Source organism: Silurus meridionalis, chromosome 12, assembly GCF_014805685.1.
Source record: "Silurus meridionalis isolate SWU-2019-XX chromosome 12, ASM1480568v1, whole genome shotgun sequence".
Classification (NCBI taxonomy): domain Eukaryota; kingdom Metazoa; phylum Chordata; class Actinopteri; order Siluriformes; family Siluridae; genus Silurus; species Silurus meridionalis.
The window spans coordinates 18595325-18618535 of record NC_060895.1 but is presented as its reverse complement, the minus strand read 5'-3'; the positions used below and the strand labels follow the sequence as shown (position 1 = coordinate 18618535).

The 23211-nt window shown below is 35.7% G+C and overlaps 1 protein-coding gene across 1 annotated transcript in view; it reads right to left on the bottom strand.

Moving 5' to 3' along the window:
- Positions 1-4621: 4621 nt before the first annotated feature.
- The window catches only part of epha4l (eph receptor A4, like), a 43543-nt gene continuing 24953 nt past the window's right edge, over positions 4622-23211 (bottom strand). The window contains exons 6-17 of the mRNA XM_046862566.1: positions 18601-18725; positions 17638-17797; positions 16661-16772; positions 16507-16556; positions 15370-15483; positions 14116-14301; positions 10571-10632; positions 8872-9081; positions 8161-8310; positions 7192-7400; positions 6410-6571; positions 4622-5809 (exon numbers count right to left, since the gene is read on the bottom strand). Coding sequence (XP_046718522.1) covers positions 5695-5809; positions 6410-6571; positions 7192-7400; positions 8161-8310; positions 8872-9081; positions 10571-10632; positions 14116-14301; positions 15370-15483; positions 16507-16556; positions 16661-16772; positions 17638-17797; positions 18601-18725 — 1655 coding nt within the window. The 3' untranslated portion in view covers positions 4622-5694. The remainder of the gene's footprint in view (positions 5810-6409; positions 6572-7191; positions 7401-8160; positions 8311-8871; positions 9082-10570; positions 10633-14115; positions 14302-15369; positions 15484-16506; positions 16557-16660; positions 16773-17637; positions 17798-18600; positions 18726-23211) is intronic.

Here is a 23211-nt window from a genome sequence, read left to right as displayed (position 1 = left end):
GACTTTCTAAAATAGGGCAGACAAATTCGACATAGCAGCATAGCTTCTCACTAATTACATTTAGTAAAGGTTTGCCAACAAGTTTCACTTATAATAAGCTGGCAACTCAATGGATGTATTGCTTTTCCTTTGAGATTTTTAATAGATCTTTCCTTAAGCTTTTCTACACCTTTTTATACAAAACAAATATGTTCCCATAGTGTGGGTGATCCTAGCATGAACACAACACAGCATATACAGTTGAATATAGATAAAAGTGGAAATGTCTTACAGAGTTGCCCAGTATATACCCAGCACTCCATATGTTATAATTTTAAGACTGGTTAAAATATAAAAAATGCCTACTTCTTTCTGGATCCAGTCAACATCTATTTGGTCAAAAAGGTGTACACTAGCAGGTTAATGTAGCAATCTATTAAATAGATGTTTTACAATACTTTTATACTTGTGAATTTGTTTTATCTGTAATGGGCATTACTGCAAATAAAACAGTTTAAGATTTATTGACTATATTTTTATAATTAAGGATAAGGATAACATTTTGTGCATTTTATTTTCATCAAAAATGTAAATTTGTCTCAAAAGGTATTTTAAACTTATGAAGGTATTACTACATAATTTGTAACATTTCATTTCTGTAATCTGCTTTGGGACAATGTTTATTTCTAAAAGTGTTATACAAATAAAATGTAATTCCATTGAACACTGCAGTTGCAAATTGGCATGCAATTATTTTATTGGGTTTCATGAAACTTGATCATTGAGCCTTGCAGATTATTATTATTGCCAGGTGAGGAATCTGTTGCAATGTAGAAATGTGATAAAAAAGACAACCTACTGTGGAACATTAATGTCAGTGATTTATGATTTAACAGAGTTAAAGACCTTAGAATGCTTGAGAATGCTGGAGAATGTAAACTCAAGTTCCTTTGGATATTTAATTGGGTTGGTCTGAGCATTGAAGTATGTCTACATTTCTTTTTTGCAGTTGTTTTTTCAACTGTGAAAATATTGCCTTGTGTCATTTTAAAATGTTTTCTCATGTCTGTGGTAAACGTGAATTGTTGGCAGATTGGAGAAAAATAGCTGTAACCTATTGTCCATTTTTCTCCAAACAATTCTAGCAGTGTTTAAGGGCTTGCTTTACTTATACGGGTGTAAAATAAAGCTTTTTTTAAATGAATATATATGTAGAAAAACCTAGGACTAACAAAAGATATAACATTGCATTTTTTAATGTTTTCCCAAAGTTTGATGAAAATTTTATTATATTAAAATGTTTGTATACCTTCAATATATATTTTATTCAGAAAAGCTTTGATCTCAACAGAACTGAATGAACAACTGAAATGTTTGAATAATATATTTCAATAATTAATTTCTTGTCAAATTTTCCTATATTTTCCCAATATTGCCAAGTTCTGTATTATATGATAATAATTGAATTAAAAAAAAAAAGCAACAGATTTTTTAAACATATTTTTAAGGAATTTCTTAAAAATAACAATTTTATTTAGAGTTCATCACTGTTTACTTACAGATTTTTGTCACTGAACTTTGATAGCATCACACAGTATATTTCCTCATGTTTATCCTTTAACTTGAATGAGCTTATGTAATTAATATTACTGTTTAAGGTGCTGATTAAGTGCTAATTAGCAGCTCATGATGTGTTGCAATGGAATGAGGTTTTCTTTAAGTATGTGCAGAGAAACGTAAGGATGTACATGGATCACTGGCTGTGCATCAGTGCACTATAGATAATATCAAGTAATATCAAGGGGAAATGGTCACAAAAGGGTTAATCATGTGCAGTTTTTTACTACCTACAGCATGAATAAAGGTAGTGTTACAGCATTTGCCTTGTTTAGGATTATCTTCAAACAACTTTGGATTTCAGGCACAGGACATAACACATATTAACAATGAAAAAGATATAAACCTGATACAAAATTCAGAATATAGGATACCAGAAAGTGTGTTGTAAAGATACAAAGTCTTGATAAACCTAACAATGTGTTTAAACTAACATGTGTAAATACTATGTACTGTCTGTAACTGTAATTATGGCCCACTTCTTACTATTTCCTTAAATTAAAACTTAAAATGAAAGTTATATTTACATGTAGGACCAGTTTCCATATCATTATAAAACACTTTCATGTTTGTGCAAAGTGTTCTTAGTTAATGAGAACCTAAACGTTGGGGAAACTATGGGTGGTAATGTTTGGGTGGTTCCATGAAATTCCGGAGTAAGAACGGGAGCTTTGAGGATGGATTTGGACTGTAGTTAATGTCAAGAGTCTGCTACATTGACTCAGAACTACAGTTTGCTTCTGATCACCATCACTGCACCCCGCAACATCGTATATCTGCAATAAATGGACATTTGGTGCAACCCAGATGAGGATGGGTTCCCTCTTGAGTCTAGTTCCTCTCAAGGTTTCTTTCTTTGCCATCTCAGGGAGTTTTTCTTTGCCACAGTCGCCACCAAGTTACTCATCAGGGACAAACTTACTCATGAAGAACATATTCATTTTTTATCACCACATTATCTGTGTAAAGCTGCTTTGAGACAATGTTCAATGTTAAAAGCCCTATACAAACAAGAATGAATTGAATTGTAACTATAATTATATACAGCATTGCAACCAATATATAACAAAGTATTAGCAAAATTAGCATAACTAGCTCATTTTCAACTCATGTTATCATGTAAAAAGTTTGAACCAGTTAAAATTTGAGATGGAAAATGTCAATCCTTACACATTTAAACGCTAAAGTTGTATTTATTCCCAGGTAATAGCACAGCCCTTTATTTTCACCTTTATTTTAGAAACTACATACAAAGTTCTATAAATATAACTCATAAGTTACATGAAATAAAAATGAATCAAAAGACAAGAAGAAAGAAACAGTTCAAGCTAGATTCATAAATCACAAATTGTAAGAGTCTAATACAAAATGTCACCTCATGTAATACATTCAGAAACCTTTTTTTTTTTTTTTTTTTTTTGCATACTGTGTGTTTTAAAACAGACTTAACATTGGCATTCCATCAGTTATGTTCATATTATAGCAAAATAACAGTTTATGTACATAAAGAAATGCACTGTGTAAATGATTAAATGTGCCAGGAAACGTTAATTTGCGAAACGTCCCCAAAACATGGGCTGGCTGCTTAGACAGAGATAAAGCACAGATGAAAAAGAACAGTCTGTGTCTAGGAGTCTAGGATCTGGCCTGTGAAAATAAAAAATTTGCTGAATTTATTCTTGGTGATATGGCTGAGATGATCAGGAACACTTTTCCAAACATATTAAGGCCACAACCTTTGCTTTATGATTTAATGTATGTATCCATTGTGGTATATAGAGTGATTTTTCTAGAGCTCATATTGTTTATTCCGGTTTAAGACAAGGTAATTGCCAGGGATCATTTTATTACTATCTAATTGCTTGCATATCAAATAACTTTTAATGATATTTTTTCAGCTAAGAAAGAATATAAAAAGACTGGCAAAATATCAACAGCTTCCTCCATTAAAGGCTAAAATGTCTGTTTTTTTGTTAATAAATTATAATACTCTACTGAATTCTTGAACCTGATTGGTTAATGTGTTCATTTAATTTTATATAAGAGCCGTTCTGATATTAATCCCAGCTAATAGACAAATCAAAGTATCCAATGTGTTGTTCTAACCCAATATTAAATGTTATAGTAGCCACTCTTGTCACAGAGGCCTACATAATCTAATAAATGGCCACAAATATTGTTATTTAACAAAGAAAACGATTAAATATAGTGTAAAATTCTGTCAACTCTGAAAATTTTAAACCATAGGAAAGACTTCAGGAGAGCAAATAAATTAGTTTGGGGACATGCTGTAACAAGAACACAATTTATTTCAGAATAGTAAAATTGAAGGAAGTTAATACCATCCTATCTTTAATTATCTTCCTGTAACTGCCTCTTGTGTTTTAGTCCTTATATAATAAACAATAACAATACCACTTACAGTTATGTTCAGGTAACTTCTAGTTATCTTCCATACAGCAGTCAAATACCAAATGTAAAGAAATGAACAGTTCAAAGCAAAAACTTGAAATTTTTTACGTATTGTTTTTAACATAATTTCAACATAATGAAACTGCACCATTAGATTTTGGTTTCTGGACCTTATCCTCATTGTTCTAATCTGTCTGCCCACTCAGTGGATGTTCTGGTCTTTCTCCCCATGTTTTTGGATTCAAAATATGGACTTACATCTGGTTGCTATGCTTGTTTTGATGCCTGCTGCATATAATGGCAGTAATTTCTGGAGGAGCCTTAGGAAACCTTTACCCCCAAACACACACACTCAGGTCACTTCACATAATGTTTTTCTAAATCAAATTGCACACATTTAACTCTCATTACCTAGCGTTTAAGGTGTGACCTTTAATATAAGTTTGGCAAACTAATCGCACATTCTACACAGACGCACACAGGTGGATTGCTGTGTTACACAGTGATGAGTTTCTCAGGATGTCTCGCTGCAGTCGCTTTTTATTCAGGCAGAAGGAATCCTCATTAAAGTCATGATGCTGCATGGAAAGAATTGAAGAAAGAGAGACGCTGGTTAGGTGTCGTCCATTTTATTAGAAAATGCACCATGTTTATAATACATTCATTTCAACTCTCAGCTTGGCATATATTTTGACAGATTTTACACTGGCACTGGCACGTATTATTTTCATTACAGTATTGCTTTATGTACAATAAAAAACTGATTGTTTAGATCATTTAAGGAAGCTACATTTATCTGTAAAATGTCAATCCAAACATGGACTTGGTCATAGATTAAGAAAAAGACATACAGGACAGGACTAGGTTAAATCAAGGAAAGTATTTTAAGCAAATTAGCTACAAAATACAATTACTGTATTTAAAAACGCTTTGTTTGCAGGTACAGTGAAGCAAAGTATATGTTAGATGTTTCACATTGGCTTAATGTTGTTTATATTGTTTTAAATTGAAAAAGCACTGGAAAATATGTTGTGTTTTGTAGACAATTCTGACTTTTTGGACAATCTCTGAATAAAAGTAGCCTCAAGCCATATCATACCTGGGTTCACATGTTCTCTGTACACTGCATATCTGCTCCTAGTCCTCTTAGAAATGTTTCTGTATTGTCCTTTGTTCCCTTTAGATAGAAGGGTTTTTTCCCCCTCCAAATATTAAAAGTCAACAGGCTACTTAAATGAAATAATTCCTGAAATACACATTCGAGCAAAAATAAAAAATAAGGGACCAAGAAATTAACAAAAAAAGTAACTTGTATCCATCAACAAGAGGTGCTGTTCACAAGATGACCTGTAGGGGACGGTGTTGCTTCCCTTCTTTCAAACAAAAAAAATATTCTCAATGCTCATTCAAGTGTCTCTTTCACAGTCTGTTCAAAAGTGGACTCCGATACGAAATCCTGGATCTATAGCAGTATTATTTTGCAGAAGGTCAACAGTTTGTAGTGTTCTCTCTCTCAGAACTTCTCAGTCAGGAAGACCATGAGATGCAGACTAATCCGTCAAAAGTGCAGCTATTCCACTGTCTGCTACTGTCCGTATCCAATTAAAGTGCGTGAGTAGTTAAAATATTATATCCATCTTGTTTCCATATTGTCATTCATGTTGGTTTCATTTACGCTGTCACAGATCAGACAGGAAGCTTGATCTCTTCTATCTGCTGTATTCCAGACAGGATTTCCTGGAGACTGTTCAGGATTTTCTTCTGATGTACACTTGAGGAGACTCCAATTTTGGCCAAGTCTCTGTGAAGAGTGAGGAAATGATTATGCATAGATTACTACTGTTACAATGGCAACGGTTTAAAACGAGTCAAACCAGAATAAACATGCTTTATAGCTAATATTTTCCACTCATATTTAATAAAAAAGAACAAAAAAAAAAACCCTTTACAATGTCTAACATCTCAGTTGCTGCTCAACTTAATACACATTGCTAATGCCCCCCCCCTTTTTTTTAAGATCAACTACATTAATGCTATAATATTAATATTCTATTTAAATATAAAAGTCTAGAAATAATATTAAACACAAGTAATTCCATAAAAAATAAACACTAATTTGTAATGACTTAAATGGCATTTAGTGTATAACAATACCATTATATTATACTCTATTTATTAAGCTTGTATAACAGGAATAGGGAGTGAACAGAAAGCTGTGAGGAGACTGTGCTAGGCTTAAATTAAAGACATTCCTGTGTGAATAGGAAAAGATGACAGAAGGCACATTCAATTCTGCATTATGTGTGAATGTATAATTAAATAAAAAATCAGTGGCAGTAAACAAGCGAATGAAAACACCGGGATTCTGTGTGTAAGTGACTCTGTGTGTAAAAGTACTTACTCTTGATTCATGCGTACGATACTGTCCAGGCTGCTGTGTCCGGCCTTAGCAAAGTTTTCTCTGTATTTCTCCAGACCAATAACTTTTAGCCACTCGTCTGCTGAACTGAATGAAGGGGACGGCTCAATTGAGGGGGTGTGGTTTAGTGCTGATGGGTGGGACCTGAGGATAAAGCGTTGTACCCGTATTGTTATAATATAAAAGGCATACTTCAAAAATATGCATGATTTTGACGTTTTATATTTGTATATAACAGAAAAGAAGGCTGTAGGCATAAACTAGCAAAAGACTAATCTAACTAGCTTAAAAAAATATACAGATAATTTAACGGCATGTTGACAATGAAGACAAAAGACAAAGCCATTTTGACTAGAAATGTTAGTAAATAATAGAAATAAGGACATTTTTCTATTTAACATCTATCAGAAACTGCACTTCTACAGATTCTGCAATAATGAAAAACATCCTCATGTCTCAACAAAACTGAGCTATCCAAATATTTTGACATCCAAATTTGTTATACTAGGACTTTCTCAGTTGGATCATTACTGGGAAATCTAGTAATCTTTTTAAATACTGTGCAGAAGTTGTAATCTGACTGACTGAAATTGTATTGGTGTCATGTTTCTGTACATGTTCAGCTTTTTTTAAGATAAAAACCCAGCGAATTACATTTTCTTTAGCTAATGGATGTTACAGACATTTGGATAGAAACCCCATACAGGCTTATTATCACTTGGTCATTGCATGCATGAATACGTTTTAAAGAAGAACTTATGTACTTTTGTGCATGTGACCTGCTTGTCTCTCCTCCCATCCGCTTCAGTGTGTTCGGGTTGCGGATCAGTTTGTCCAGCATGTTGACGATCTGGCTGAATTTGGGCCGCTCGCTGCGCTCTCTCTGCCAGCACTCTAACATGAGCTGATGAAGTGCTACAGGACACTCCATTGGTGCTGGTAACCTGTAGCCTTCTTCTATTGCCTTTATGACCTAGGGAACAGGTTTGCAGATGTCAGTGTGGCACAGTGACAATCTGCTTTCTATACAGAACATAAAACTGTATTCATTATAAGAAACAAATACATACTTTTAAATAAATACATTTTTCAAAGGCTCTGATAGCCTTTCCCATTTGAGACATTCCAGAAAAAGTTTTTTATGATCCATTTGTATCAATCACTAAAACAAAATGTCTAATCTTTCACTAACGTGCAGAGAATTTTGCCTGCCTCTAAACAGCCTCTGATTCTTGCCGTGTACTTGCACAAATGTAAGTGCCAGTCGTGTTGCAGGAGGCGAACAGTCCTCCTTGATTGATTGCAGGCTAGCATCTAAATCTGACTCCAATCATAGAAAGACGGATGGAAGCCAAAGTCACGTCTTACATTATTCCTGCATGTAATAATTCACATTACGGATATAAAAAATTCTTTAATTTCAATGTCTTTTGATCATAAATATAGAGATATATAATGGAATGTGTCACAAGCCTACTATAAGACATATCAATTAATTCATTTATATGAATAAAATATTAATTGTTTGTTAAACCTTTGGATAATCCACAGAACATTTCATTTGAACAAAAAACATTTATACAGCTTATCATTCAATAATTGTTATAAAATCTAATTATAAAACAAATACATATATTGCAAACTCACATTGTGAATACATTTTGAATTTGCAGTATAACTCTAGCAGCAACTATACACTGTAGAAAACTGGTATTAGAGACTTTTCTACTTACATCCTGGTTACTCATGTCCCAGTACGGCCGTTCTCCGTAGGACATCACCTCCCACATGACGATGCCGTAACTCCACACGTCACTGGCTGAAGTGAACTTCCTGTACGCAATGGCTTCTGGGGCTGTCCAGCGAATCGGAATTTTCCCTCCCTGTTATTTAAAGACACGATCACACCAATATACTGATACTGAGTATTTATGGATACATGAGGATCTGTGAAATGCATACTCCTCTCAGACAGACATGCTCTCTCTCTCTCTCTCTCTCTCTCTCTCTCTCTCTCTCGCTCTATCTCTTTCTCTCGCTCTTTTCTCTATTTGTATCTTAAGTAAATAATGCAATAAATTGCACAATATGGTATATGGTATTAACAAATTTGCATAAGCATATAAAAAAGAGCAGGAGGCAATACGTTTAAAAGTTTCAGTCTAAATTCACTGCCATTCACAATTTATCTTTTAACTTAAATGTATCATATCTACCTGGACATGTATTAAGTTCAAAGTTTAGGACTAGAGTTATAACGGCAGTGTATATATTAAAGAATTCCCAACCAACGAAAATATTTTTTTCTCAGATTTTAATAATGAATATTTAAATACTAACGATGATAGAGAAAAAGGTTCTGATTGTGAATTACTTTCAGATGCTAGAAGATTAAAAGATCATTTATTAATATAACAATCTTTCTTTCTATGTCTCTCCCTTACCCGTGTTGTATAAGCTCCCTCAGGTTTGTCCTCCAGGACTCTGGACATGCCGAAATCAGACACCTTGCACACTAGGTTACTATTGACCAAAATGTTTCGTGCTGCCAGGTCTCTGTGGACGTAGCTCATGTCTGATAGATACTTCATCCCTGAAGCGATGCCACGCAGAATACCAACCAGCTGAATAACAGTGAAACGCCCATCGTTCTTCTGTGAAAGGTGAAAAATGAAAAAGAAAATTGAACTTATAATCATATGAACTGCACTGTATAATGTGAGCGCAGATTCTGAATGAAGAATCTTATTTTTAGGATAAGATGGGTGATTTGGTGATGTAAAAAAATTAGTATTTTTTATCAAATAAGAACTAAAACTGATTTTAAATAATAATCATAATTATTTCTGTTTTCAGAAGTTATTTCTCAGTTGGATCAAAAAATAATTTCTAACAACATGAATGACCATTAGATTGCTATGTGCTTTTTGAACATCTCATTACACATTTGTTCCCCATTTCTGTTATAATAAGCGCTTCTCTTCTGAAAAAGGTACACTATATTTTGGAGTTTCAGTTAGGAGCTTGTGGAGATTTGTGGTCATTCAGACACAGGTACATTAGTAAAGTCGGGTACTGATGTAGGGTAAGGAAGCCTGGTGTACAATTGCTTTGGGGTGCTCCAATTCATCCCAAAGGTGATCAATAGGGTTAAGATCAGATATTTATAGCAGGCCACTAATCTTCCACTACAACCCATGTAAAATACAGTATATCTTCAGGGAGCTTGCTTTATGCACAGGGGTTTAGCCATGCTGGAACAGATTTTGGTCTCCTAGTTCAAATGAAGGGAAAATCAAATGCTATCCCATTCACGGACATCCTATCCAGTTGTGTACCTCTAACTTCGTGGATTTGGGGAATAACCACATATGGCTGGAAAAATCTGATGTACCTTCCCAATACAGTGGAACCAGACTGAGAGTAACTCGCGAAACATCTGAGAGTTCGCGAGAAGCCACGAGTGGTTTTGTAAGTCTGAAGTAACATTTCAAGTTTCGAATTTGTACTAATAAATAACATAAAAATGTTGTATTAATTATTTAAAGTAGTTAACAAAACATTTATGACAAGTAATTCACACTTTCTGTTGAGTTTACAGTACAGTACATGTACAATTTTTCTTGAAAAAGGAACCATCAAAAGGAGAGAGTCAAAACTTTTTTGTTACTTACTAGAGGTCATAGAACGTAACCCCCACGAGTATCGAGGTTGCACTGTACTCCTGTCCATAGTTTACATCTAGTTTACTTACAATAAGCATACAATATTAAACCTTTGGGGGACAATTTATGTGGTACTTATGAACTTATACTTAAATAATTAACTGTCCAGTTTATTTCTATGTGATTAATAGTACAGAAACAAAAGCCTATTTACCTTCCTAATTAAAAAAAAGTAAACAATGGCTTGAGATTCATTACCTTATTCTACTTTTATTAGCATTCACTGGGAGATTAATAGAAAATGAAATGAAATGAGTTTCTTCAATAATAAAGAACTACTGTAGTAATGCCTAAATAACCCTTTATTATTGTTTAAATTGTACCACCTGCTCTCCAAATTCCAGAAACCTTACTATATGTTAAAGTATAAAAATGTGAATTTGTTCTCATACACATGTAGATACAGTGTCATACGTACTCTGAGAAACACATCCAGAGAGCCGTTCTCCATGTATTCAGTGATGATCATGATCGGCTTGCCTGTCGAATGCAAGAAGCGAAATTGAATGCCGTTTGCACATTTTTTGCAGGTCACAGTTTAAACAGAAACATTTGCCTCTAAAACCAACAGACTTCATAGCATAGATTTAAATGTTTAACTGAAAGGTAAAGTTTAGATTTTTGAAGAAAATGTTTGCTTTGAGCTGTATACACAGAAACACCTTGTATTCGGTAGCTAGCTAACACTCCCTATGTTATCCTCAACTGAATATTACCCAAACCCACCCAAATCAACAAATTCCTTTTTGTTATTAGAAGGCAAATCGACACCAGATACACACGCTCATACAAAAACACACACTTGCTGCGGCCTCTCTGACTGACAGCTGCTTAATGGTGCGTCTGTGAGGAGGAAGTGTAGCTAAGGAGGCCCAGACAGACACATTGTCAGCCATCTTTGTTGCCGTTGGCCTCTCATGTGACCTAAAGGCAGATTTGATTGACAGCTCTTCCAGAGGGTTGGAGCAAAAGCTAACCTTTGAACCTGGTGTCTCCTCCCTGCCTGGATTTCCCAGACACACCCTTTTTTTTTATTCTCGACATCAAAAAGACAAATTCAATATTTGCCACGTGTGGTACATTTGTGTGTGTGCATGCGTGTGTGTGCGTGTGTGTGGTGTGTGCGTGCGTGCCCGAAAATTGCCCACAAACTCAACAGTGAACTCGTTGTTAACGAAGCATAAATAAGCTTTGAGCATTAGAGAGACTAAGACAAAATATGAAAGAAAATGGCACCAATAAATTATTACAATAAGGCGCAAAGGAGCAGAAGTGTAGTCTAAACTCCTGCTGTGGTCTCATTTCCATATTAAGATTTAATTTGCAGGCATTTACATTATGCAAATTAAGTATTCAGATTTGTTACTCCTGCCACAAAAAGCTGCACACTTGCGGGAGGTGTTTTAGGTTTCTGAGGGGCATGAAAAGCGATGAAAATTAAAGCACTGATCGTTTTTATTAAGTCTCTGCCCGGTTTAACCTCTTACCAAATGTTACGTGTTACAAATAACTTATGAATAACATTTCAGCACTTTTATCAACATGAGGCTAGATGCTCGGAGGATGCCAACTCTTCTAAAAATATCAAAATGGATTGTGTCAAATTGACATCAAAAAATTATCAATCTGTTTTCAAGGAATGTTCTTGCAGACTAATTACTCATACTAACAAACTGAGTAACTGAAATAAAATTTGTGCAATGATTTAAAAAAATAAACGTTGAAAGCCAGCTCATACAAAATAACATATTGCAATGCTCCGTTGTTAACTTTGTGTGTTAACTTTCATGTAGTCTCAAAAAAAGCAAAGGTTTCTATTTAGAACACTAACAAGCATAATAAAGATCATGGGTCATCAACAGCACTCAAAAAAATACTGTAGCAGAACCAATTAAAAAACTGGCTACAGTTCAGCAGTTTCGTTTTTTCCCCCATGAATAATTGCAGCTTCTGAAGCAGTTGTGCAATTTTTGCAGCCAATCAAGCTCAAAAGACATATTTTACAATACTTAGCACGCTACGCTAATGTAATTGTACGAGTGGTTTTCCAGGGGGTGCCTAAATTTCCTATAACATCACAGGGACATTTTACTGGGTGTACACTTTACCAGTTCTCTGTGTATGCCATGTAAAATTCTATTTTCTAGAATGAAACCATTAATACAGTAGTATTAGTGACATCATCATTGGGCACTGCAAATTATTTTCAGGAATATAACTTAAAATTGACTTTATAATTTTATGATCTTATACTTGTTAATGTATATCGTTATCAAAAGAAAGAAGATATACAAAATCTTTTAACCGCATGAATATACAAATCACTGTCAGCAGTTTTTCAACATGTTATAAAATGAGGGTGGCTTCTTTGGAATATATTTCTGCTAGCAGTGCTGAAATAAACAGACATTTGGCCAAATTTGTGACCTGATATATTAGAATTCATATCCACACTCACAATTGTGCAGTTTGACTAAATACAGTCTTGCTGTTGTGATACGACTTAAATGTACCCACTAATAGGATGCTAGAACCACAGACAACCCCCCTCCCCGTCACAGTAGTAATTTCATTCTAAAGAGTTTATGACCTGATAAATGAGCCTTGTCTATAAGTCCTGCTTTCATGTACCATGTCTGAAGGGTTAAATCTAATATTTAAAAAATGGTAGTATTTCTCAATAATGTTTGTCTTTTAATCATCACTTATCCAATTAGCTGACAAAGTTATGGCTTTATATGCTTGCTCATAGATACCTGAAAATAAAAAAATTCAATTTCTTGTTTAAATTATATACAAGCTGTTGGGACTAGTTTGTTTTAGACTGGTGTTTTAGCAGAATGTTGAAAATGAAGCTAAAAAATCTAATATATAATACCAGAACAACAAAGCTGACAGGAAAAAGTATTGCCACTGCTAGTGTCTACATGAATGTAACAAGGGGTGAGAAGAAATATGTCACACTAGCGTGAAATGTCACACAAAGTGTGAAAGTAAAGCAAATGTGTTAATGAGTTCACACAGCGGCTGTGAGATGGACATGAGGTGTGGGGTGTTAAGTGGTGGATATTAGGTAACAGACTGACCCCAAACCCTAAACACATTAAGAACCACTCTTATACACTCTCTCTCACACACACACACACACACACACACACACACACACACACACACACACACACACACGGCAGGGCTGAAAGTTATAGACACATATAGAATGACACTCAATGGCCCAGCCCCCCTACCCCCAACACATTAAGAGCCACTCCACTTGTTGCTCTCTTTCCTACACACACACACACACACACACACACACACACACACACACACACAGTGTTGTATGCTATAGGGAAAAGCTATAGGGTGACAGTCAAACACATTTAGATGTGACACTTTGATTAATGGCTCTGAAATGCTACCGGATCTTCTGGGCTTTTTACAACACCTACAGCATCTGTCACTAACATGAGGTATGCGTGTGTGTGTGTGTGTGTGTGTGTGTGTGTGTGTGTGTGTGTGTGTGTGTGTTGTGCATGTACAAGTGTATGAATACATCTGAGCTGGAAAGAAAGTAAGAGTAAAGATTTTGTTTTATTGTGGAACACACACACACACACACACACACACACACACACACACACACACACACACACAGCTCTAAATAAGTATGATAGCTTTAAATAGTGTAAAATTGTTATAAACCTGTAATATATCAGACTCTCTATAACATGTAGTGATTATATATAGTGAATAGAAAGTGATTTGTGATAAACACAATCTTATGAATGAATAAATAATTTTTTTTTGGTTTGTGACAAAATTACTATATAGACTCCTTGAGCATTTTTTCTTTTGAAAAAGCAACACATTTTTTTAATTCTTTAAAAATCTGTGGAATGATAAACATCTATAACAATGCACGTAAAGAATATTGAAGAGTATGAAAAGGGGGTGGAGACTTACACATGGTGACTACGCCCTCCAAGCGGATAATGTTGGGATGATCAAACTGGCCCATGATGCTTGCCTCGCTCAGGAAGTCACGTCTCTGCTGCTCAGTAAACCCGGCCTTTAGTGTCTTAATGGCCACACACACCTCACGCTTGGTGGGGAACTTCAAACGGCCGCAGCAAACTTCACCGTACTCACCTGCACATACACGCTTGGTCTGTCAGAATATATTTTACTTTCTGATTCTGATTTTCATATATATTTATGTATACATAATGTTGACATTTGATTCTTTAAGTGTTAAAAACCTATTCTAAGATATAATCGAGTGAATATTATGTTATAACCTATGTAGTGAGCCTATTTAATGAATACAAAGCAATCTGAAGTTTGGATTAGGGCACATCTTCTTCTTCTTCTTTTACTTTCGGCTGCTCCCATTAGGGGTCGCCACAGCCGATCATCCGTTTCCATACCCCCTGTCATCTACATCTGCCTCTTTCAAACAAACTACCTGCATGTCGTCCCTCACCACATCTATAAACCTCCTCCTTGGTCTTCCTCTTTTCCTTCTTCCTTGTGGATCCATTCTTTCATTTCTAGTCCTGTCCATCCTCTTCACTCTCAATCAAAATCTCAACATCTTCAGCTCTGCTACCTCCAGCTCCACCTCCTGTCTTTCAGTCAATGCCAGGTACCTAATCTCCTCCACCTCTTCTCCCTGCAACCACACCACTCCACTGCTCTCCCTCTCATTCACACACATGTACTCTGTCTTACTCCTACTGACTTTCATTCCCCTTCTCTCCAGCGCATACATCCACCTCTCCAGGGTCTTCATAACCTGCTCACTACTCTCACCACAAATCACAATATCATCCACAAACATCATGGTCCATGGAGACTCCTGTCTGACCTCGTCCGTCAACCTGTCCATCACCACTAAAGTTTGGATTAGGGTACAAACAAGTTAAAATGTAGTGAAATATATGACATTTACTCATATTACTGCTGGTAGTAAATACAATTTAATTTAAAACATAAAATGGACGTACACTATTTGTGCAAAAATAATGGTTTTAAATAATACATAGAAACTTTGAATTCCTTTTGTATGTTGTACCATATAGTTACAGCCTCATTCATCTTCAATCATAAATGCATTAAACATCATGTGTGGTTAGTAATTGATGGCTTTAAAAAAACTGACATACACAAAAACATTTGCTGCTGCACCATTAAAGCTGAATAATGGCAACCACTTACCAACTCCAATTACTTTTTCAATCTTGATGTAGGAGGCATCAATCTCCTTAGCAAACTCTCGGATGGCTTGGTTCGGGTCCTCATAGGTGAACGGGTCAACATAAACCCTCACTCCTACAACATACACACATACAATAAGATACATATAGTACCTTCATTTCCTGGTAGTAGGTCCTATTTCACATAACAATTGCTAAATTTTAATTTGTCTTATCTGATTAGCTTCAGCTCTTCTATTAACACATTTCATCATGCTACCACTTTACATCACAGGACCCATTAGTGCTCTTTATGTTCAACTCAATCCAGTAGAAATTAGTGATATTCTAAAACACCTAATACAAATCAGCAGCTCACAGCTGGACTTAGTGAGTTCCACTGTTACTAGACTCAGCTAAGCATATTTTCCCTGTTATAAATGTAACTCTCACTCAGTCTACTTCCACAAATAGATCTACCAAATCAGAGTCAAGCCTCAGACATCACAGCAGCATAATCACACATTACTCAGTACAAACAAAAATACACATAGTGCATTTTAAACAAGGTTGTTTGTAACACTTGAAGACCATATAATGTACCATGCCAGACACGTTCAAAACATGTGCCATTTAAACTGTTTCAGATACCGATATACTCCAGTCCCAGATAACCCCAAGACCTGATGATATACAAAACCAGATAAACATAGACCCACTTAAAACACAGGACCTGATAAAACACAACCCAAATTAGCACACGACCAAAAACAACACAAAATTTGATGAGTCACAGATAAAACACAGAAACCGATGACCTGTATAATCAGACCAAAGAAGATACAGCAAGAACCCAAAAACTAGACAGAACAGGGGAAAAAAACAGATCCAGATAACCAAATAAACCAAATAAAATCAAGAATCAGATCAATCTAAACCAGACATAGTCTCCAACCAGAATCATTCAATGACCAGAATGTCCTATTGTCCATTTATAGATTACGCAAGTTTTAGACCAAAACATTATAAAACCTGACATCTCCAGATAAAACACAGAACCAGATTCAGTCTAGCACTTGATAAATTCTAACTCTGAATAAAAATGAAGCTTTTTCCTGTCCTTTAATAGTCTGAATGATTTGTTTGCACTGACTTGTACCTGGTTGGTGCTTTTCTTCATCTTGCTTGGCTTTGCTGTATTTGGCCCTCCTGAAAATAAACAGCTAATTTAACGGTTGGTGCACACAAAACACACAATATACACAAAGGACACACACACACAGAGAACACACAGTAGGGTTACAGGCACACACCTCTTTTTTATGAGGAAGGCACAGGCGAGGATGAGGAGCAGAACGACGCTGCCACAAGCACACAGCAAAAGAATGGTGGGGTTCATGCCTTCTCCCACCACAGGAGACGGTACTGTCAGAGAGAATTATTATTATTTATTTTTAATCTCCTGTCCTTTAAATATACTTTTATTATATGTTATATGTTGCTGTCAGCTTTACTTAGATGTATAAATAATACAGGTACAGGTGAATGTTTAAAGGTACTATTATACTATATTCTGATCTATAGCTGAAATTATTGGTATTAGTATTAAAGTGCAACATTTAAACCATACCATAATTCAAATATTAAAAATAAAAATGGTAAAAAAAGCTGATATAATAACTTTTTTATGGACTTGGTTCCAGCTGACTATAATTTAGACATTTATTTTCCAAGCCTGATAGAATAAAAATTATCTATCTATCTATCTATCTATCTATCTATCTATCTATCTATCTATCTATCTATCTATCTATCTATTTATCTATCTATCTATCAATCAATCAATCAATCAATCAAGGTAGTTTTGCGTACATGGAATATTTTAATATAAACTTATATATGTTGTGTAATTCTCATGTTATTCTATTGCTGTCTATTTCATTCACCAGAACTAATTAGCTGACATAACTTCTTTCTTTCGGCTTCTCCCATTAGGGGTCGCCACAGCGGACCATCCACATGTTTGATTTGGCACATGTTTCTAACGCAACTCTCCCCATTTATCCGGGCTTGGGACCGGCACTAAGGCTTGTGCAACCCTAATGTCTGGGGTAGGTTCCCTGACCGGGGATCGAACCCGGGCCGCAGCGGTAAGAGGGCCGCATCCTAACCACTTGACCACCAGGGAATTAGCTGACATAACTAAATTGTTAAAAAGGGGTTAGTCGCTGTTCACTTCTATGTTATTGGTCGAACTTCATATTATGAGTTTCGTTGGTTTCACACTAACCTGAGTTGGTCATGACCTCCAGTGGAGCGCTAAAATCTCCATAACCGGCTGCGGTGCGGGCACGCACGTGAAACACATAGGAGGTTAATGGTGTCAGGTCCTTTATGTTAACACTGCGAGACGTGGTCTTTACAATACGGTAACTCCTCTCGTTCTGCTCCTGAGAAAGAGAAACGAAGGGTAAAGGAAGGAAAGAGGAAGGTTACAAGTTCAGAAATGAAGAAGTCTGAGGGCTATTTCCAGGCTTGTCAACACCTCTTTCCTGTTTATACGATAAGTGTGTCCTCAGGAGACACAATTTCCCAATGCATATTTATAACGCTGTGTGTGCTCACTATTCTGCTTCTTTGTGCTTTAGATGGTACTCAGGAAGTGACTCATCATGTTTTCAGACTGTTTACATTACAGTTACTAGATAATTGATTATAAAATTAGGTGAATAACCATATGTTTGTAAATGTTTTCCTTTTTTTCGGAATCACAACAAGGCAGCTCTGGTTAGATATGCTTTCTAATTAGCAGTAACCTACTCAGGTAATGTTTGATAGTTAATTAAGTTAATTTTTGTTACAAATATATAAAACAACGAACCTGATAATACATAAACCAGAATTTCAATTCTAAAACAAGAAAGTCTTGTGGTAACTTTAGCTACACATCCATTGTCAGTGAAAGCAATTAAATTCTAACCTGCTAGCACTAAAAGCAAACACACAACGTCTTAATTTTATACAGAAGTGCTTTGTGTTCATGTCATTTGTTTTTACAAGGTAAATTACTTAAATGAGGCAGCTCTCATTTAGCACCTGAGGAAACTTTAGCTAGACAGCTTCATAAATCATCATTGAATTTACTTCAAAAGTGAACTGCAATTAGAAAATCAAACACATAGCAGATATTCTAAAGGTTTTGCATTATTTTGTCCAGTAAAGCAACAGCCACATCTTCCATCAATCCTCTAACCTTTTCGTAGTATTTGACCTCATACTCCAGTATGACTCCATTGGGTTTATCAGGCTCCTGCCAGAAGAGTATAAGAGTGTCACGGGTGACGTCCTTACTCTGCACAGACACCACTGTCGATGGAGCTGCATAGAGAGATAGAAAGACACAAGTTAGAGCGTTCTGTCTAAACAGAGTCAGAAAAGAGTAGTTCTTACATCAACCCCTGAGCTGAACTCGGAATTCAAATGCTAAAACCACTTTTGTTGTTGTGCTAAACCCTGTTTTGTTCAGGGTGAGAAAGTCAAACAGGAGACTGAGGGGAAACTGTCTCAGCTTTAAACCTCGAGACGACACTGAGGCCAGAGTTTCATCTACACAAACACACGTCAAAGAAAAGCATGTTGTAAATGTGTGTGCGACAGAACATTTCCTGTGTCTGTCAAGTATATGCTAATGAAGCATGAATATTTCTGAATTTAAAAAGCTGAATGAATTCATAAATAAATGCATTAACACCAATTAAATGACTAACATAAACTAAAATATTTGTAAAAAATATTAATAAAAATGTCTAATAAAAATTAATTTGTTGTTTTATTTAGACTTTGTTTTGATATTTTATTACTGTAATACTTTTTTAAAATATGTAAATAAATTTGGATATTTTATATATAAAATATATTGTCTATAAATGAATAATCAAAGTGGTAGAGTGTGAAAAAATTTTCTATAATAAGTACACATTAAGCAAAATTAAATCAGGTCAGAAATTTCCCAGAGAAACATTTATTGCAGTGTATAAGAGTGATATTAGCGGTGGTCGTGTTGTGGTTTGTGGTTTTGTATAAACAGACCTCTGGATCCTAAGAGACTTATTTAGTTTTTTTGTTTCTGTTAGTTATCTTTTTTTTTGTTGTTGCAATTTTAACGATTCACACAGGCGCTTCAGGTGGCATGACTGCCATCCAATCATCCACATGGAGTCAAATGTTTCAACCTCAAACCACATTTCTCTTCCGACGCTTCATGTTTCTCTGGGCCTCAGGATTTGTGTGTGTAAGACTCTGTGTGGTTAAAACAGCTCCTTCTTTTCAGTCTTAAGTGTTGTGCGTATTGAACACTCGGCCCCTGGCTCCCAGTAGTGACAGCAGTGTGGCGGCTATTTTTCAGCTAAGCACATCCATCTTCCTCTGTCGAGGCCGACAGACTAAACACGACTTTGGCGTCTCCCCACTGGGACTCAGATGAGCCCCTACTGGCTCAAAACCCAGGGGTCAATGCCCTCCTCAACCCCCAACACACACACTCCTGAATTACACATCCATCATTTAGTCTGCTTTCACAGATATGTATCTGTAATCGAGTTTTGTGTGTGTGTGTGCGTGTGTGTGGGGTGAGATAATGTAAAAGTAAAGATGAGAGATTTTGGGTTTGGTCAAGTAACCTGAAGAGGAGAAGAAAGAAGAGTAACACACACATGATGCATATTCAGAAGATTACGCTTCTAAATATAACAAATCAACACAAATTAACATTTAATTTGTCCCATTATCCATAATGACATTTGTTCTTTTTTTTAATCTGTTCATCTATTTGTGGACTTTTGACTTAATGTTTATTTGTGAAGATCATATAAGTTGTTCCACCCTGATATCAGAGTTAGTGTGTAAAATAAGGGTCTAAAATAATGATTTTTCTTGCTAAAAACAAGCTCACGTGTGAGCTTATGAGCTTAAGCCCATATGATATAAAACATCCAGTTTGATAGCATTAAAGTAAGAGGTTATCATTGGCATTAAATACAAGGGGAGAGGTTTTCTGCACCCCCACCATTCATCAAGTCTCTAACAACCAATAATTGCAGAGGTGAACAAACATTTTGGATGCTCCAGTTTCAGAGAGTGACTGAAGGCTGGTTTCCTGTTCAGATGAAAGCGTACATCAGACTAAAATCAAATCAGGCTTTGATCCTGTAAACTGCTTGAGCCAGTATTATTGACACTCACCCATCTCAAGAAGCTTACTATTGATCAGTCTAGCCGTTCCAGACTGATGTTCGTTTCAGCCAACTGGTTTTCTTGGATTATGTTGGCATTTTTTATTATTTCTTGTCATGCATCAAGACATAAGCATTAAATAAATATTTAAAAACATGCATATGATGTATTCTTTGTAACTATTAAGTAACTATTTAAGTATTTATTTAATATTGTTTCAATTAATTATGGATTAAAACAACTATTTAACAATTACTAAATTAGGTCTGCATGCTTTCCCTGTGTTCTCAAGGGTTTCTCCCAGCTTCCCTTGTTTTTTCCAACCTCCCAAAAATTTGCTGGTAGATCACAGTGATTGTTTGGTGTCTCACCCATGTTTAAAAAAGATAAAGAAAAGTCTGTAATTTAACTATTTCCTGACGGCTTTCTTCATATCTACAAAGAAATATCAGGCAATTATATAAACAATTCAACATATTTTGTTTAATCAGTTATTTTTACGTAATCCTAAAGCTTCTTAATACTTTTCTTAATTAAAAAAGGTCTTTTTCTGTTTGTTTCGCTCTCTTTTTCACGGTTTTCTTCTGCCAAAACCATCCAACACATCCAATGTGATCAGTCCTCACTCATATGGGTATGAGAATGAGAAATAGATGATTCTACCGGCTCCTGGACTTCATAGGCATGGCCTAACATGAACCTTAAAATTGCAAGTGTGGCTTTTTGGGACAGTGTGTATGCTAGCAATGAGGGCTACAACAACTAATCGATGAAATCGATAATAATCGATAATGAAATTTGTTGTCAACGAATGCCATTATCAATGAGTTGGGTTGCTCAAGTTACGGCTGAGTGTGATGGCTAGAGAACACAGCCGCTTGCAAAATGGCTGCAGCATAACTTTGGGACAGTTGCACCAGATCTGTTGTGTCGTGACTCATTTACATTTACATTTACATTTGCGGCATTTAGCAGACGCCCTTATCCAGAGCGACGTACAAACGTGCTTTAAATCTCTAGTAGTGAATAAATCTACAGTCTAGTAGTGACTCGTGAGCATCGGGTTACTCAATCAGCTCGCTCGCGATTTAATTCGATTGAAGCAGCTTTACTACGGCTTTATTACGTTCAAATGCTTGTCTATGCATACATCATTTAATTATTATACTATTTTAAATTAGTTATCTTCACAAACAAAATGTCAGTGTATGTTTTAACGCATGGTTGTCAACTTGCCATCTGCAATTATCAATTTAAAGCAATACAAATGTTGATTTACCCAATTTACACTTTGCATACTGCTTTTTCTTGTGTTTGTTTTTATTTTTATAGAAAGAAACAACCCAGCATGAGTGAATTTGTTTAAAGGAGAAACCCCCCATGATGCACCACTCGACAAGCAGTCAATATAAGCTTTAAAGTACAGATTTATTCATAAATACCCTGAATTAGTGTTCTATATATAGTTATAATAAGCAAAACAGCTTATTTAATCTTTTTTATCCAATTAGTCGAATAAGGGGGAAAAAATCATCCGATTAATCAGATATCCAAATAATCGTTAGTTGCAGCCCTACTAGCAACATTTGCGATGTTAATTTACCATGTGGCATGTCAGACTATTATAACTACTAAAGTACCGTTAATAAAAACAAACAAATAATTATATTAAAATTTGTCTCATTCAAATGTATGTTTCTTCAATGTAATATCAAAAGACCAAAAAAATTTAAAATAGAGGACATGCAAATGCAAACACACACACACTGCACAATCCCACCTGTTGAGAAAAATCAAGCTGCGTAAATAAAATTGAGGGAGTGTAGGCTGGATGTCGCACACAGCTGCCACACATTTTCCTTCCAATCTCCAGAGATGGCGGGCAGGAAAGTGTACAAAGCATATGCAGAACAGGAGACATGAATATTCAAATCTCCTTCATGAATAAGCAACAGTGCGGCCCACCTACTTGCCGACTCCCACACTACACGACTTGTGTCTTTTGTTCATTCTTTAAACCTCATTCACGGAGCATGCCAGTCTTTTTATATTCTCTTTTGCTTCATGCATGTGTCTGAGGCCATGAAGATGACACACACACATACACACACACACACACACACACACACTCACACACTCACACACTCACACAGACAAATACATACCATAGAAAGTCCATTTTTGGACGTTTGGCTGCTTGAGCTGAAGCTTAGTGAAGTTGATATTGGCAAAGCCACATCTTAAAACCTAACACCTTATAGCCTGAACCATCACAGTTATGCCTGAGGGTGATTTATGAGCGTTGATTGTCACAGAGGGTTCCGGATTTCCCTCTCGCACTCTGCTTCAGCTAGAAACCCAACACGGCTTCAAGCGTGCAGGCTGACACACACTCGAACACACAATGTACTGCACTTACAATAACACAAAGGGTGTAGTAAATCTAAAATGAAGGAGATCTGGCACAACATGTGAGATACAGAGCTTGCAGTAAGGCTGCAAAGACATCATTCGAAAGCAAATACATCATTCAAAAGCAAAGACATTGTTAAAAAAAAAGCTATAGTATAAGTATAACATGTCTCCTTCAAAATATTTCGGTCCAATTCTGAGTCCGCAAAATATGTAGTGA